The sequence below is a fragment of the Podarcis erhardii genome, assembly GCF_964252035.2.
Source record: "Podarcis erhardii genome assembly, chromosome: 11".
In the NCBI taxonomy this organism is placed as follows: Eukaryota; Metazoa; Chordata; class Lepidosauria; order Squamata; family Lacertidae; genus Podarcis; species Podarcis erhardii.
In genome coordinates, this window is record NC_138501.1 from 38,526,524 (window position 1) to 38,540,909 (window position 14,386).

General features: G+C 41.6%; 1 protein-coding gene across 1 annotated transcript in view; it reads left to right on the top strand.

The window, feature by feature from the left end:
• HCN1 (hyperpolarization activated cyclic nucleotide gated potassium channel 1) overlaps window positions 1–14,386 on the top strand; it is a 186,043-nt gene that overhangs the window by 144,311 nt on the left and 27,346 nt on the right. Inside the window, exon 5 of the mRNA XM_081881422.1 lies at window positions 5,800–5,946. Within this exon, the coding sequence (XP_081737548.1) occupies window positions 5,800–5,946 (147 nt within the window). The remainder of the gene's footprint in view (window positions 1–5,799; window positions 5,947–14,386) is intronic.

Sequence of the window (14,386 nt, forward strand, 5' to 3'; positions counted from 1 at the left end):
ATCAAAGCATCCCACTTAGGCCCAGCTCTGCACAGATCTCCTTATTCCTGAATTGGGAGAAAAACTGAACATATATAACATCAAATAAACCTAGCAATTAAGGCTTTTGGGGTTGTTGTTATTGTTTTACCAAACAGCATATTAATTTGATCCTTACCAGGTAAGCAAATGAGGGTTTGTGTCATTCAGTAATCAGGGTCAACATACTGGGTTTCAAATGCTGTTCATTACATTAGCAGTGAACATTACTGTACATTGCATTGCTGGCTAGCTCCTGGCCACAACAAGGCTGGTGATAGCTTGAGCAGCCTGGTGAAGAGGAAATTGGGAAAGAAGCGAGTTGTGAGAAAAAGAGAGAAAGAGACTTAGCTTGGTAGGGGACTTACTCAAAGTCTCTTTCTTTCTTTTTCTCACAACTCGCTACTTTCCCAATTTCCTCTTCACCGGGGTCTAATGTGGATTAAATTGCCTATTTGTGTCCATTTCTCCCAAATAGGCAACTCCCACAAAAGGAAAACAAGCGAGGCTACTTCCCTAATGTTAGGGCCCAACCCATTGCCACCTGGGCACCTTATCTCCTGAGACGGCCTAGTGTCCCCTATAATCTGACTTTGTGAGACATATACTAGAGCATTTGCTCAGCAACAACAGCACCTGGCCTCACATCTGATGCTAATCCTGTGTGACATGTCCTACTTTCAGTGCAGGATATTATTTTCATTCCCCACCTAACTGATACCTGGGGTCAGTGTTCACCTCTTAAACAGAACAATAGGGATATTAATTGGGCATTAAAATATCTGACTTGTTAGCCAATTGAAGGTTATATACTGAGCTCTCACTGGGAGCTGGTTGAAGTCCTAAGTACTCTCCCCAGTGAACAGAATATGGGTTGTAAATTCTGTGAACACTAGACTTGTTAAAGCACAAATTATCCAGTGAGATACAGCTGCATATGAAGGGCATATAGACCCAAGAATGCATTCACACTTTTATCCTGTATCTTCCAAGAGCAGGAAAAAAGTAGAGTTCTGATCTTTAAAAAGTGTTCTGCAAAAACTCATTGACTGAAGGCTGGAAAACTCCCCCTAAATCCTGCTGTTAACATACCTTGGTATTAAGTAATGAAAGCACCATCATCATGAACCAGGGAAGCAACTACAGTCATTAGCCATCAATACATTCTGGTCATATTGGCAGGATGTGACCTGGACTTATTGATGTGATTGTGCAGCCTCTTTGTTGTTGATTTGTCTTTGTGAACATAGTGATCCATTTAAAGTAGAAGTGGCAAACCTGTGGCTTTCCATATGTTGTTGGAGTCCAACTCCCTTCACGCCTAGTCTTCAGCAGATTGGGGAGGGGGCATAACCAATTGGTTTTTTTAAATCATCAAAAACAATAGAAGCTTATTGGGAGATTACGGTCATATGTAGCACTTCTGAACAACAGATAGTTTGGTTAAGAGAATGGTAAAGAGTGTGTGTGTGTGTGTGTGTGTGTGTGTGTGTGTGTACGCACTCACAATGGAACTTCCACCCCCATCCTCTCCCCCCAGAACAGATTTAGGGAGGACTGCAAGGTAGCGAGGGGGGGGGGGCGTTCCATTGATCAAGTGGAAATTGTTGCACTGATGGAACAAGTTAGCTAGATAGTGTCCTTAGTTTTCCTAGCAATTTACCCAAAAGACTTTGAACAGATAGCTAAAACTGGTGTCATTAAATCTCAGGTTAATCACTCTTAGTGTCTGAGGCTGATCAAAAGATTTTTAGGTTGGCCAACAAAATAGTAAATGAGGTATAATACCTACAAATGTCTTTTGAGACCTGGCTCCAGCAAGTCGAATCACTTAGTTCCAAGCTTTGTTACCTTTATTATTTATCTTTCACCTAAGAATGTGGGTCGAAGGCTATTCAGTTGCAAAGCAGAGCGCAGTCAAAGAAACAAGCAACAAAGGAGGATTTGAACAGGTGACAGAAGATCACAGATCAATGCACAGGGGACTGGCTATCCGACTCATGCAGAGGATAAGGAAAGGAAATGGGTCAAAGCTAGGATTGGAACTTGTTAAAGTGTATTAATTCAAATCTCTTAGGTCAGTAATCTGCCAAGAGGCAGAAATGTGGATAAGAGTACAAAAGGCATGGCTTAAGCAGAAGCAATTAATTGGACTGTCATGTACTAGAATGCTACCAGTGCAGCTGAAAAAGGCGTACATTGCCTTGTAAAGGTCAAATTCTGGGGAACCAAGCAGGAAAAGAAAAGTTATAAACACTAATTCTGTGGTCAAAGCTTGAATGTCATGGTGATTAGACCAGACATTACCTCCACCAACAGATACAGGCTTTTCCTGGTCCTGTCCTATATGTTCTCATGCTGTGGTTCACTTGCTCAGTAGACTAATTGAATAATTTTCTTCAACATACCATGTGTTTGAAGTGTTCATGTGTGTTGAATTATCAATTAATTGTTACTTTAAGCAGGTATAACCGAACTATAAACTTTGGGGTGGCATTTTGCTCAACCTTTTCTACCTGGGTATTGATACTGAGATATAAAAGACATGTGCACGCCAATATGGACACTTAAACAGAAGCAAGAAGGAATAGGTAGAAGGAGCAGGACGTGAGTAGCTGGGTTACAGCAGCAAGATGATTCTGACTAAAATTAGCTGGGTTGTTAAATGGATAGGGTAATGTGTGCAACAACCAGTGACAAGGTCTGAAGTACCTGGGATAGCTCCTTGCAGGGGCTCTGTGAATAAGAGTGGCGTTCTTGGTGTGAAGGCCAGCATTAAACTCTGCACAGTTAAGCTGGAATTCGTTGTCAGAGGTTATAGTGATGGCCACCAACTTGGGTAGCTTCAAAAGTATTTTAGACATGTTCATAAAGGACAAGACTATTGACAGCTACTAGTTATGATGCCAACGTACTAGCTCCAGCATCAGAGGTGGCATGTCTCTGAATGGCAGTTGTGAGCTTCCCATAGGGATCTAGTTGGACACTGTGGGAACAGGTTCAGCCTTTGGTCTGATCCAGCATTGCTCTTGCTATGCAGTGTCCAAAGGAGCCTTTAAACCTGGAGCCCTAACTCCCTAAGATTATAAGGCAGGGATTGGGGAAACTTGTGCCCCTCCTGTTCTGGGGTCTGATTCTGACTCCTCAGTTGGAAACATAGGAGTAAGGTGAGCTGATGTATCAGGGATATTAAACCAGTCTGGTGTTCACTGCTGACAATCCATTCTTACTCTGACAGATTGCACCAAGTTCTCTGCCTTGGACTCAGTTTTGGGTGGATTTCAGAATTTATTTTATTTATTTCATGAAAAATTATACAGTGGTACCTCGGGTTAAGTACTTAATTCATTCCAGAGGTCCATTCTTAACCTGAAACTGTTCTTAACCTGAAGCACCACTTTAGCTAATGGGGCCTCCTGCTGCCACTGCGCCGCCAGAACATGATTCCTGTTCTCATCCTGAAGCAAAGTTCTTAACCCGAGGTACTATTTCTGGGTTAGCGGAGTCTGTAACCTGAAGAGTATGTAACCTGAGGTACCACTGTACAATGCTTGAGTGTAAAAAAACAAACAAAAACCCAAAAACCTCAAAGCAGTTTATAAAAAGAGAAGTCTCTGGGGCAGGTATTTCCAGCTGAAGATCATCTCAGAAAGATCTAGGGGTTAGGCTGTTGTAGGACCCATTCCTTCCCTACCTGCCACTGCTGGAAACTTTTCAAGGAGAATATTTCCAGACATTCTCTGTTTGCATAGATGAAGAGCTTTTCATATGGACATACTCAACTGATTCATACAGGAAATGTTTGTACTTCTTTAGTGTAAAAGCATTCAGTTAAAGGTATTTGACAGAAGGGCTCGTAGATGAAAATCTTACACCATTGGTTATTTCACCTTCTCTCATATAACCTTGGTAGTAGGTCTCATGTGTTTTGCAAAAGGACCAGGTTCATCTTCCTGAATTAGCTGCATACACCCAAAAAAACCCTTTACCACAAAACATGGCTCATATGTACAAATCAAAAGCAGCCAGCCTATCCATCCCCAGTAATTAGTGCAATATCAGCCACAATGTCCTGACAGCAAATATACTGATTTTATAACATCTGGTGCTGAGGACTAAACAGTGACCTTCCTCATAATGACCTTTCGGTTTAATCCCTTTTGAAAATAAATCTTATTATGGATGAGTCAGCAAACAGCTCTACTGTGTTTGCTGTTTACAGCTTGCATTTTTCAGGCAGATTTTAATATACTGGTATATGTTTTAGCCTTTTCATTTCTACAGCATCCCTCTGTGAGGTTAGTAATTTTTTAGCAATAATTTTAGTGAGTACTGTGCATGATTTGCTTGTGGTCTTCCCCTGATTCTCTAAAATCTATAATGTTTGGACTAAAGCAGGATTGCTCCTTGAAATGCCATCCCTCCTATGGTTGTTTTTAGCATTGGCATTAGGAATCTCAGATGTTGGGGGACGGTTAGGCCAGGGGTTGGGAACTGAATGCAACAGCCAGATAATCCTCCTCAGTCCTCACAGACTTAATGGCGAAAATTACACCTGCAACCAGCATTTAATTCCAGCTACCGCTGGGCGAAGGTAAGAATGGATGGATCAGTCTCTTTCCATTCCATAGAATTAAATTCATTCACAAATCCATGTAATCCTATTTCTACATTAAATTTAAATATGTATTTTTAAAGGATTAAATATGTATTTTCAACATTTTTGTCTCAATATACACATTTCTAAACATATTTTATCCCAGATATATACTTTTATATTACATACTTATGATACATTATTATAATTGATGCATTTATGAGAATGCAATTATCCTTTTAATACAGATCTGGTATAGCTTAGTGGCTAATGTGGTATGTGCTGAAAGGCACAGCTCAGTAGTAGAGTCGATATGTGGCATGGAAGAGTCCCAAATTCAATCTGCAGTTGGGAAAGATCCCCATCTGAAATCCTAGGAAAAGTGCTGTTAGCCAATGGAGACAATACTGTGCTTGATCTGACTTCCTTCCTATATTCTTATGAGTCAGGGCACCCCAAATTCAAGTATCACTTCAGCCATGATCACTGACATAGAGCTGCAGAGTTGGAAGGAACCCCAAGGAGCATCCAACACAACCCTGTTCAGTGCAGGAATCGTGCCTGCAGCTGTCCCCGGGTGGCCTCGAACCACCAACCTTCTGGTTAACAGCCAGGCACATGGACCCATTGGGTCACAGGTCTCACAGACAATACGTTTGCTTGAAGAACACATTAGCCATCACTGCCAATGTTCTCCTGTAGTGGTTTCAGCTGGTGGAAAAGACAACATGTGTTCCAGGCCATTTCTAGACTTCTAGTGAGGCCCAGCAGTCGTGACTGGGATCCCATGTGAACTGTGTGGCTGCTCTAAAACATGAACATGACTCATGTGAAGAGTTCTGGCATTCAATGGCAAATATTCAAATGGCCATGGGTCCAATGCAAGAGGCCATTGTTTCCCACATGGGGAAAAGTTCAAAAGCCAAGCTATATAGAAAGAAGTTTTTGACCACACAGTGCGCTAACAAAAAGTCTTTTCTGAATTATCACCTCAAAACTTTGTGCAGTGTCAAAGCAAGGGAGAAACCACTTATTATTATCCTTTCACTCCCTCTGCTAATAGCCACACATTTGCCTTTTTCTTTTATGATGTTAGTAATTCACTCATTATGGATTTCCCCCATTATATTTTAAAAGCCTATTGCATTAATATACTTCTTTTTTTACATTTCCTCTTTTTCTAGTACAAGCAAGTGGAACAGTACATGTCGTTTCATAAACTACCTGCCGATATGCGCCAGAAGATCCATGATTATTATGAACACCGTTACCAGGGAAAGATCTTCGATGAAGATAGCATTCTCAACGAACTCAACGACCCACTTAGGGAGGTAAGGATGTCAACATTGCGAGAGGGTTTCTCCCTCATTCTGAGCTTGAGAACAATTCAGGTGCATGAAAAGTACACCCTTCATTTGAGGTGGGCTTTAAAGAGCCCCTGAAGTTTTTCTGAATTTGGCTTGGGTCGGGAGAACTTTGCTAGTTTGTCTCCAATTAGACACAACAGGCAAACTAAAAAGTTATGATGATATGTTTATTTAAAATGCAATGATATGTTTATTTAAAATATGGATTACTGTTCTGTTTTGCTTCTCAACAACTCAGTTATGGCATTTCAGTTATTATGTAATGTATTGCTAAAACCACCCTTCTTAAGAAGAGGATTGAAAAACCACCAACCTGGGAAAATTCAGCAAACATCATCCCAGTTCCTCCACTCCGCCCTAGTACCCAGGAAAACAATATTAAGACCAGATTTCTTTTTAAAAAATAGGCCAGGTTCACAAATCACTTTACAAGCTTAACAGTGGTTTAGAAGTGAACATACAGTGTGCTAGTTCAGAGGGAGAGAAAAAATATATTCGCTGCTTTGCTCTTTGCTTTTTCCTCTGTACTGCGCTACTGGGAACTAAGCCATGGTTTGGCTCAGCATTACATCCACATTATGGTTTATCTCTCTGCAAACAAACCACAAGCTGTTTTTCCTTGGCCTGCTACTTGTGGTTTGTTTGGTGGAGACAAACCATGAACCTGAGTTTGGACAGAATGTTAAGCCAAATCATGGCTTAGCTCCCAGTAGTGATGCAGCAACAGGAGCTGGAGAAAAGTAAAATGGCCATTCTTTCCTCCCTGTACATTTGCCTTTAAGCTACAGTTAAGCACAGCTGTGGTGGTTAAAAGTGATGTATGAAAGAGGTTGGAGAATCTCAGCCCTTGTTGAAGAAGAATCAGCACAGCTTCTCTAAAAGAAAGTCTCACCTTACTAGCAGGGTTGGTCAATAGACTCTGAAGTCACAAAGTACTGAGAACCAAGTGGAACTGGGTCATCTCAACTTACCCAGCAAATAATGCACTTTGCAGCTTTGACAAGCTCAATATTTTTGCATTTTATCCAACTAATGGTGACTGCAGCATAAATTCCTTCTTTGTTTATAAGCATGAATTTGCTATTAGCATTATCAAAATGTCATGCTCATTAATTGTTAAGCTCTGATATGGAATGACAAATGCTAAAATTTCCATGCCTGATAGTGCTTAATGCCAACATTTTTTAACCTTTCCAAACTACACTTTCCATGTACTGGATAACAAATTGTATTTCTCTTGCACACAAGGAGCAACAATTCATATTTTCCCCCTCAAGTTGACCCTAGGAAAAAATATATGAGTGAGCTAACAAAAACACATGCAAATGCTTTACTCAAGAGGTGAGCTTCTGAAAATATGAGCAAGAGAACTGAAATGCTTATGTAGCATTAACTACAGTAGGTCATTGCTGTTCCTGTTGTAATTGCATTGTGATCTCAGTTGTTCTAAAAAATTAAACTGCATAAAAACTTTAAAATACAGGACTGTGCTCAGGATGAGGACTACAGCAATCATTTGATGACAGTGCATAATTATCACTGATGGGAGATTTTCATTATGTTTGTGGAAACTTGACAAAGCCGACTGTAGGAGCATGTTATGAACAGGCATGACATTGATCAAGTTACTTAAGAACAGGATGGTGGGTGGGGTAACAACAACAACAACAACAACAACAACAACAACAATTCAACCTACAAATGCTGGCACAAATGTCTCCCTAAATTTAAAATTTCCATGTGCCATCAATGATGTTTAACAGGATGGGGATGAAAAACAATCTGTTTTCTATCCTAAAATGAGGAAAACTGCACAATATGTTGGAGGAAGGGGGGGAAAGCATGTTTGAGACACCCAGGTTATTATTTGAGCCCAGAAGCAACTGACTTGGTCATGCTGACAAGTTGGGAGCAGTTGAATGAACTGCGGGTGGCTCAGTACCAGCAGATGTGCGGAGCCAAGCATTGACTGAAAATGCCATACCAAGAATTGCGGCTAAATAAATGCTAATGCTAATGAAAGGATTGGTGGACAAAAATAAATAAAATAAAATCTAGGCATGAATCTGCAAGAGCAGATTTTTATTTCATACATTCCCTTCTGGGCTGGCGATGTTGGGAGCAGATGTGAATGTTCCCTTTGTACATTAGGTGACACATACAGAGAGACCAATCTCCATCTTTTGTGCCACCAAGAGACATTCAAAGGATTCATTCCAGCTAGGCAAAAACATTCAAGATGGGTGCGAAGTTAAGTCCAGGCAGGATGCGAAGTCTTGGGAGATTACTTGAGGGCCATGGCTGGTCCTGAGATTCAGCACTCCCTTCCAAAAAAGAAACCCAAACCCAGATGTGATTAACAGTGGCACATTTAGCATCATGCACAGCTAATCCCATAGGTTTGAGTGTGTTGTTGTTTTTAATTAAGGGGGAAAGCTGAAGAGCAGCAAGCAACTGTGTTTTGAGGGACATGAAAAAATAACACTGGGACAATAAGAGACTAGTGCCCCATTGCCGAGTGATAAGATTTCCAGACTCATGAATGCTAGGATAAAAAATGCCAGGAACTCTCTCCGGCGATGTGCCTTATTGTTAAACTGTCTGGAGAATAGCATTCCACTAGCTGACCTTGCTCACAGGGGTTTCGTGGGCATCATTACTTGCTTCTTGCAGATAATAACAAGTAATGCAGTGGGATGGCATCGGTCGGATAAGTGTTCTTTGCAGTTCCTTAAAGCAGCTCCAAGTTCCTGTAAAAAAATAAAAATGAAAAGAAAGTCTTGACACTTTGAATATGATGAAAGATTTTTGTGCCTGACTATTACCCAGGCTATAATTGGTTCCATTAGTTTGTTTCATGGGGATGAAGAAGAAACTTCAAAGCTGTGCAGGGAACCGTGTGTGCCACTGTTTCTATGAATAATAAGATAGTTATTGCATAGTACACAACACTACAGTATAATAAGAGTTGTTGGTGGAATTGTCCCTCTAATCAGAAATGTGGGGAAAGATGTAATCTGTTTTGGGGGTTTTAAATAATTGTTTGCCCAAATTGTTTGAGTCTTCCTTGTAACTATTTTACAAATTTAAAGTAAATATAAAGGTCTCTCTGAGTGAGACTTCAACCGTCTTGAAGGCAACAAATCTCTTCCTCACCCCCACCCCCCGTCACATCTGGCCATTGAATAGCACCAAACCATTTCAGCTACACAGATTGCTTACAAAAGCTCTTCAGATCCTGAATCTACCTTTCCAAATGAAACTTAACCTGGTCCATAACACATTGTCAGGCAAAAACATTCCTCTTCTCCTAGGCTTATCAAACAATCTATGGCCTTTTAAATTGGGGTGGATATTGTTTTAGTATGTTAAAATGTTGTGTATTTTTGTGTTCTTATATTGTAAACCGCCCTGTGATCCTCAGATGAAGGGCAGTATAGAAATTTAATAAATCATCATAATCATCATCATAAGTAAAAGGATTTAAGCCAATTTATAGCAACGGAAAAAATATTTATTTCCTCATTTCTATATGGCTCTCTATAACAAAATCTCAGAGTGGCTTACAAAAATATATAAAATAATATTTGAAATACAGAAAACGGAAACCAACAGCAGGAAGAAAATACTCCTTACAGACTGTTGACCAAATCAAGCTGTTCCCACAAGCACTCAAAGGCTTGAGTGAAAAGGTGTCTCTTAAGCAGCCTATAGACCCGACATCAGGAAGAAGCCTAATGGACCTTCAGGATCAGGGAGTTCCACTACATCTGAGAAGGTGCTACAATGGGTCCCCACCCCCTGCACACTTCTCAAGTGTGCGATTATAAGGAGGGCCTCCTCCATAGATCCTTTCTGCCAGGCTGACACATATTAGGAGAGGCACTCAGTTGGGTCCTTGGATCCCAAACCATTTAGAGCTGTATAAGACATGCAGATCCATGAGAGTCCCATGGACTGCAAGAAGATCAAACCTATCCATTCTGAAGGAAATCAGCCCTGAGTGCTCACTGGAAGGACAGATCCTGAAGCTGAGACTCCAATACTTTGGCCATCTCATGAGAAGAGAAGACTCCCTGGAAAAGACCCTGATGTTGGGAAAGATTGAGGGCACAAGGAGAAAAGAGGATGACAGAGGACGAGATGGTTGGACAGTGTTCTCGAAGCTACTAACATGAGTTTGACCGAGCTGTGGGAGGCGGTGGAGGACAGGGGTGCCTGGCATGCTCTGGTCCATGGGTCACAAAGAGTTGGACATGACTAAATGACTAAACAACAACAAAGACAAAATAAGTATCTTAAAGTAGACTCCATAGCAAATAGGCACCCAGATCATGGGAAATAACTCAATAACAGAGCAGCGTCATTCTTCACCAGCTGCAGCCTCCAAACCATCTTCAAGGGAAATGGGTTGAAGGCTGAGATCCAGCAGAGTTCTGTTTTCTAAGCAGTACTTGGATTCTCTGCATGTCCAAGTATAATAGGAAAGCAACACTTTGATCAAAATCCAGTCTGCCTCATCAACAGTTAGATGTGACTACGGAAGTTTAAATTGGTCAATTTTGGTTTCTCAATTTTCTAACCTTCAGTTCTCCACATTTCCATGTCAGTTGTGATTTTTTTTAAAAAAAAGTCCTCATGAGAGTGTAGTGTAGCTTTATATTGTAAATGTATGCATGACATTTTGCCAAAACTGCACTTTTTTTTTGCAAAGCAAAATAATGCATTTATGTATTTAATTTTCAATAGTATATGCGTGTTTATGAGCGCTTTACCCCAATGTATGCATTTATGTAATTATTTGGCTGGAGAATTGCACTGCAGAATTCAGATAAGAATGGATTTCAAAAGATGGCTGTATTTCATTCCCGCTTTGTTTTGGAAAGTGCAAATCAAATGTGAACTGAATCAAATTTCTCCCCATCCTTAAGAAGTGACACACTAGAAGTTGGATGGTATTATTTCTGCATCACCATGACAAAGCCTTAATACATAGCATTGTAGGGCAGACCTATTCTGGACACCTTACACTGGGTACTTCAGCATCTCCCATTGCATGCCATTGCGTGCTCCATTGTAGCTCTGCAGATCAGATCAGATCAGCCCCAGAAAATTATAGCCCGGTTGCTTTTCCAAGGTAGGAGACAGCTACAGTTCTACAATGCAAGTTGTGACAGAGCTATAGCAGCACAGCAAACCCAACTTGTGAGAAAGAGGTTAATACCCTTTCTGAGCCATTATTTAAAGTTCAGAGCCAGCCTATTTTTAGATCGTAGTGTGAGAAGACGTTGGCTGAAAATAGATACAGATCACGTCTCCTTGTAGAATATAGAACATTGGGACACTTCATTTTCAGAGAACATAATTGGTATTTGGGATATAACCTCCCTGCTTTCAACCTTTCGTGCACTGTAAAAAGAGATTTGTTATAAAAACCTCTCATCTTATGTGAGTATTCCTAAGAACACAGAGCACAGCAAAGGGTGGGGCAGGGGTGGATTTAGTTAAGATTCGGTTTTGCTAGCCCATTTTGGGTGTGGCTAAGGTCAAGCTGTCCCCAAGTTTCCATTGTCTTGGTACTGTTTTGGCAGAACATACGTTTAGCTCCATAAATAGAATCATAGAATCATAGAGTTGGAAGAGACCACAAGGGCCATCGAGTCCAACCCCCTGCCAAGCAGGAAACACCATCAGAGCACTCCTGACATATGGTTGTCAAGCTTCTGCTTAAAGACCTCCAAAGAAGGAGACTCCACCACACTCCTTGGCAGCAAATTCCACTGTTGAACAGCTCTTACTGTCAGGAAGTTCTTCCTAATGTTTAGGTGGAATCTTTTTTCTTGTAGTTTGGAACCACTGCTCCGTGTCCGCTTCTCTGGAGCAGCAGAAAACAACCTTTCTCCCTCCTCTATGTGACATCCTTTTATATATTTGAACATGGCTATCATATCACCCCTTAACCTCCTCTTCTCCAGGCTAAACATGCCCAGCTCCCTTAGCCGTTCTTCATAAATAGAATAGAGCTCTCAAGCAGTACACTCTGTAGCAGCAGAATATATTATCCATTTCAAAAGCAGACAAATGAAAAATGCGCAGGCCCCCACCATTGTCTTCTCCAGTGCCCTGTGGTACTCCCATCATGCTCAGAAGTTCTTTCTTAATGGTGATTTCACTTATTTATGTATTGTATGCTAGCTGTACCCAGCAAGAGCAACTCTCCCAGTTGCTCATATATTTTATTCATTGATGGACAAGAGGATTTCTAGGTTGGCCTTCATTACACGATCCCAGGGTAGATTGTGTGGCAATAAAAGAGCAATAGCAACAATGAGAACACTATGAAACCAGATTCAGCACAGCTTTATAAAAGCAATTTTAAAAAACAAACAAGCAGCATCATTAAAAATACCCAGGAAGCACAACCTGGGCTTCTCATCTGCAGCAACAACATAATTCCTAATGACTTTTTTTTTAAAAAAAAAAGAAAAGCCTGGGCAAATGAGGGATTTGTCACCTAGTGTTGAAATGACCAAAGTCTTGGCACTAGTTGTGCATCAAGGGCAGGGCTACCCAACCTTTCTCAGATCAAGGGCTGGACTTTTTTCTTGACAATGTTCCAGGGCTGCATCCCAGTAGCAGGCAAGGCCAAAAGTAAAAGTGGGTGGAGCAGTGAATGTGAAATTGATTGATTGAATTTATATACTGCCCTATAACTTCACAGAACAAAATCAAAACATAAAACCGCTAAATACATAATAAAAATAAAAACAACTCAATGACCCCCCTCCCCCCCCAAAAAAACCCCCACATTTTTAAAGGGCACAGGATGTAAATCAAATCAACCAGAGGCCTGGTTAAAAAGGAACGTTTTTTGCCTGGTGCCAAAAGGTGTATAATGAAGGCACCAGGTGAACTTGCCTGGGCAGAGCATTGCACAGACAGGGAGCCACTGCAGAGAAGGCCGCTTCTCATGTTGCCACCCTCCGGACCTCTTGAGGACGAGGCCCACGAAGGAGGGCTTTACACAGTTCAACTTTACACAGCTGGTTAGTTTCTACCTGGACTCTCCCCCCCCCCCCATCCTCCTTCAAGGCAAGAAAGAGGCACTATCAGCATCACAGAGTTGGAAGTGTTCACAGACACATCCCAGCCAGATAAAAACAGGGGGTGTGAATCAGGGCTAGTGACGGATGTGTCTAGGGAGAAGGGAGAGGCTAGAGAGAAAGTAGGGCATCAGGAGAACACTGAGGACCAGAGAGAGAAGCTTGGAGGGCCACCTTTGCCCCCTGGGCCTGATGTTCCCACATCTACTGTAAAGGAAGGGTTTCCAAAGTCAGGGTGATACTATGCACATGAGGAAGGCTAACCCAAAAGCTTTTAGAGGAGTCAGAGTGTATCACCTGACATAGTCTGGCCTGCTTTCTTGTTGGCCTCCTTCCCATTCCTTCCTTTGGCCAGAACTGGACAGTCCTGCCAGATTTTCAGAAATTCCAGATTTCCGGGTCAAGACCCCCTGTGTGTTGATATTGCTCTAGTGCACACATTTTAACAATTTGATTAGTGGAGGAAATAATACCAGAATGGACTTCCACTGTGTACAGAAGAGCTCAGGGTGGCAGCTTCGATCATTTTGTTAAACTCTATTCGAATGCAGTGTTTATCTGTCTAGCTCCAAAGTGTTAAGTGCACTGTGCCTTGACACTTACAACATTTTTTGCATTGCCCCCTTGGGCAGTAAGTTCGCAAGGTTTGCCATCATTCCACCTTGGCTGACACCAGGAGACCTGATGTCCCCCTTCCACAGCCAGATGGTGGCACTTTGTCATTCTGGCCGATATGCAGCATCTGAGTCACTGGCTTGAAGAGATTAGACCTCGTGTCCAGCTCTCGAAGACTGCTCAGGCACTATAAAAATCAACTTTGGTGGAATCACAGAAGCGGTGATTAACATGCAGGCGTGTTTCAGAATAATTCAAACCACTTCTTGGCGAAGGCAGAGGAGTCTTATTTCTTACAGAAATGATTTTTGGTTCATAATTAATTTATAAGTTAGGTGAGATAAACGTAATTGAAATGCTCTTCACCACAAAAGACATGTCAGGCTGTAATAGGCCCGTAAATTAGCCAGCCTTGGCTTTGAGTCATTTGAATGTTCTTTTTAAGATTCCCTGGCCACATGAGTTACTTAAGGAGATGGAGCCAGGCCACATTGCCTCTTAGGCAAACTTCCAGGGCCACACACCAGTGGTGGTGGTGGGGAAACAAAGGCCAAAGTGGGCAAATCCATGGATCTGAATTGGTTAGACTGCAGGCTTCCTCAAACTCAGCCCTCCAGATGTTTTTGGCCTACAACTCCCATGATCCCTAGCTAGCAAGACCAGTGGTCAGGGATGATGGGAATTGT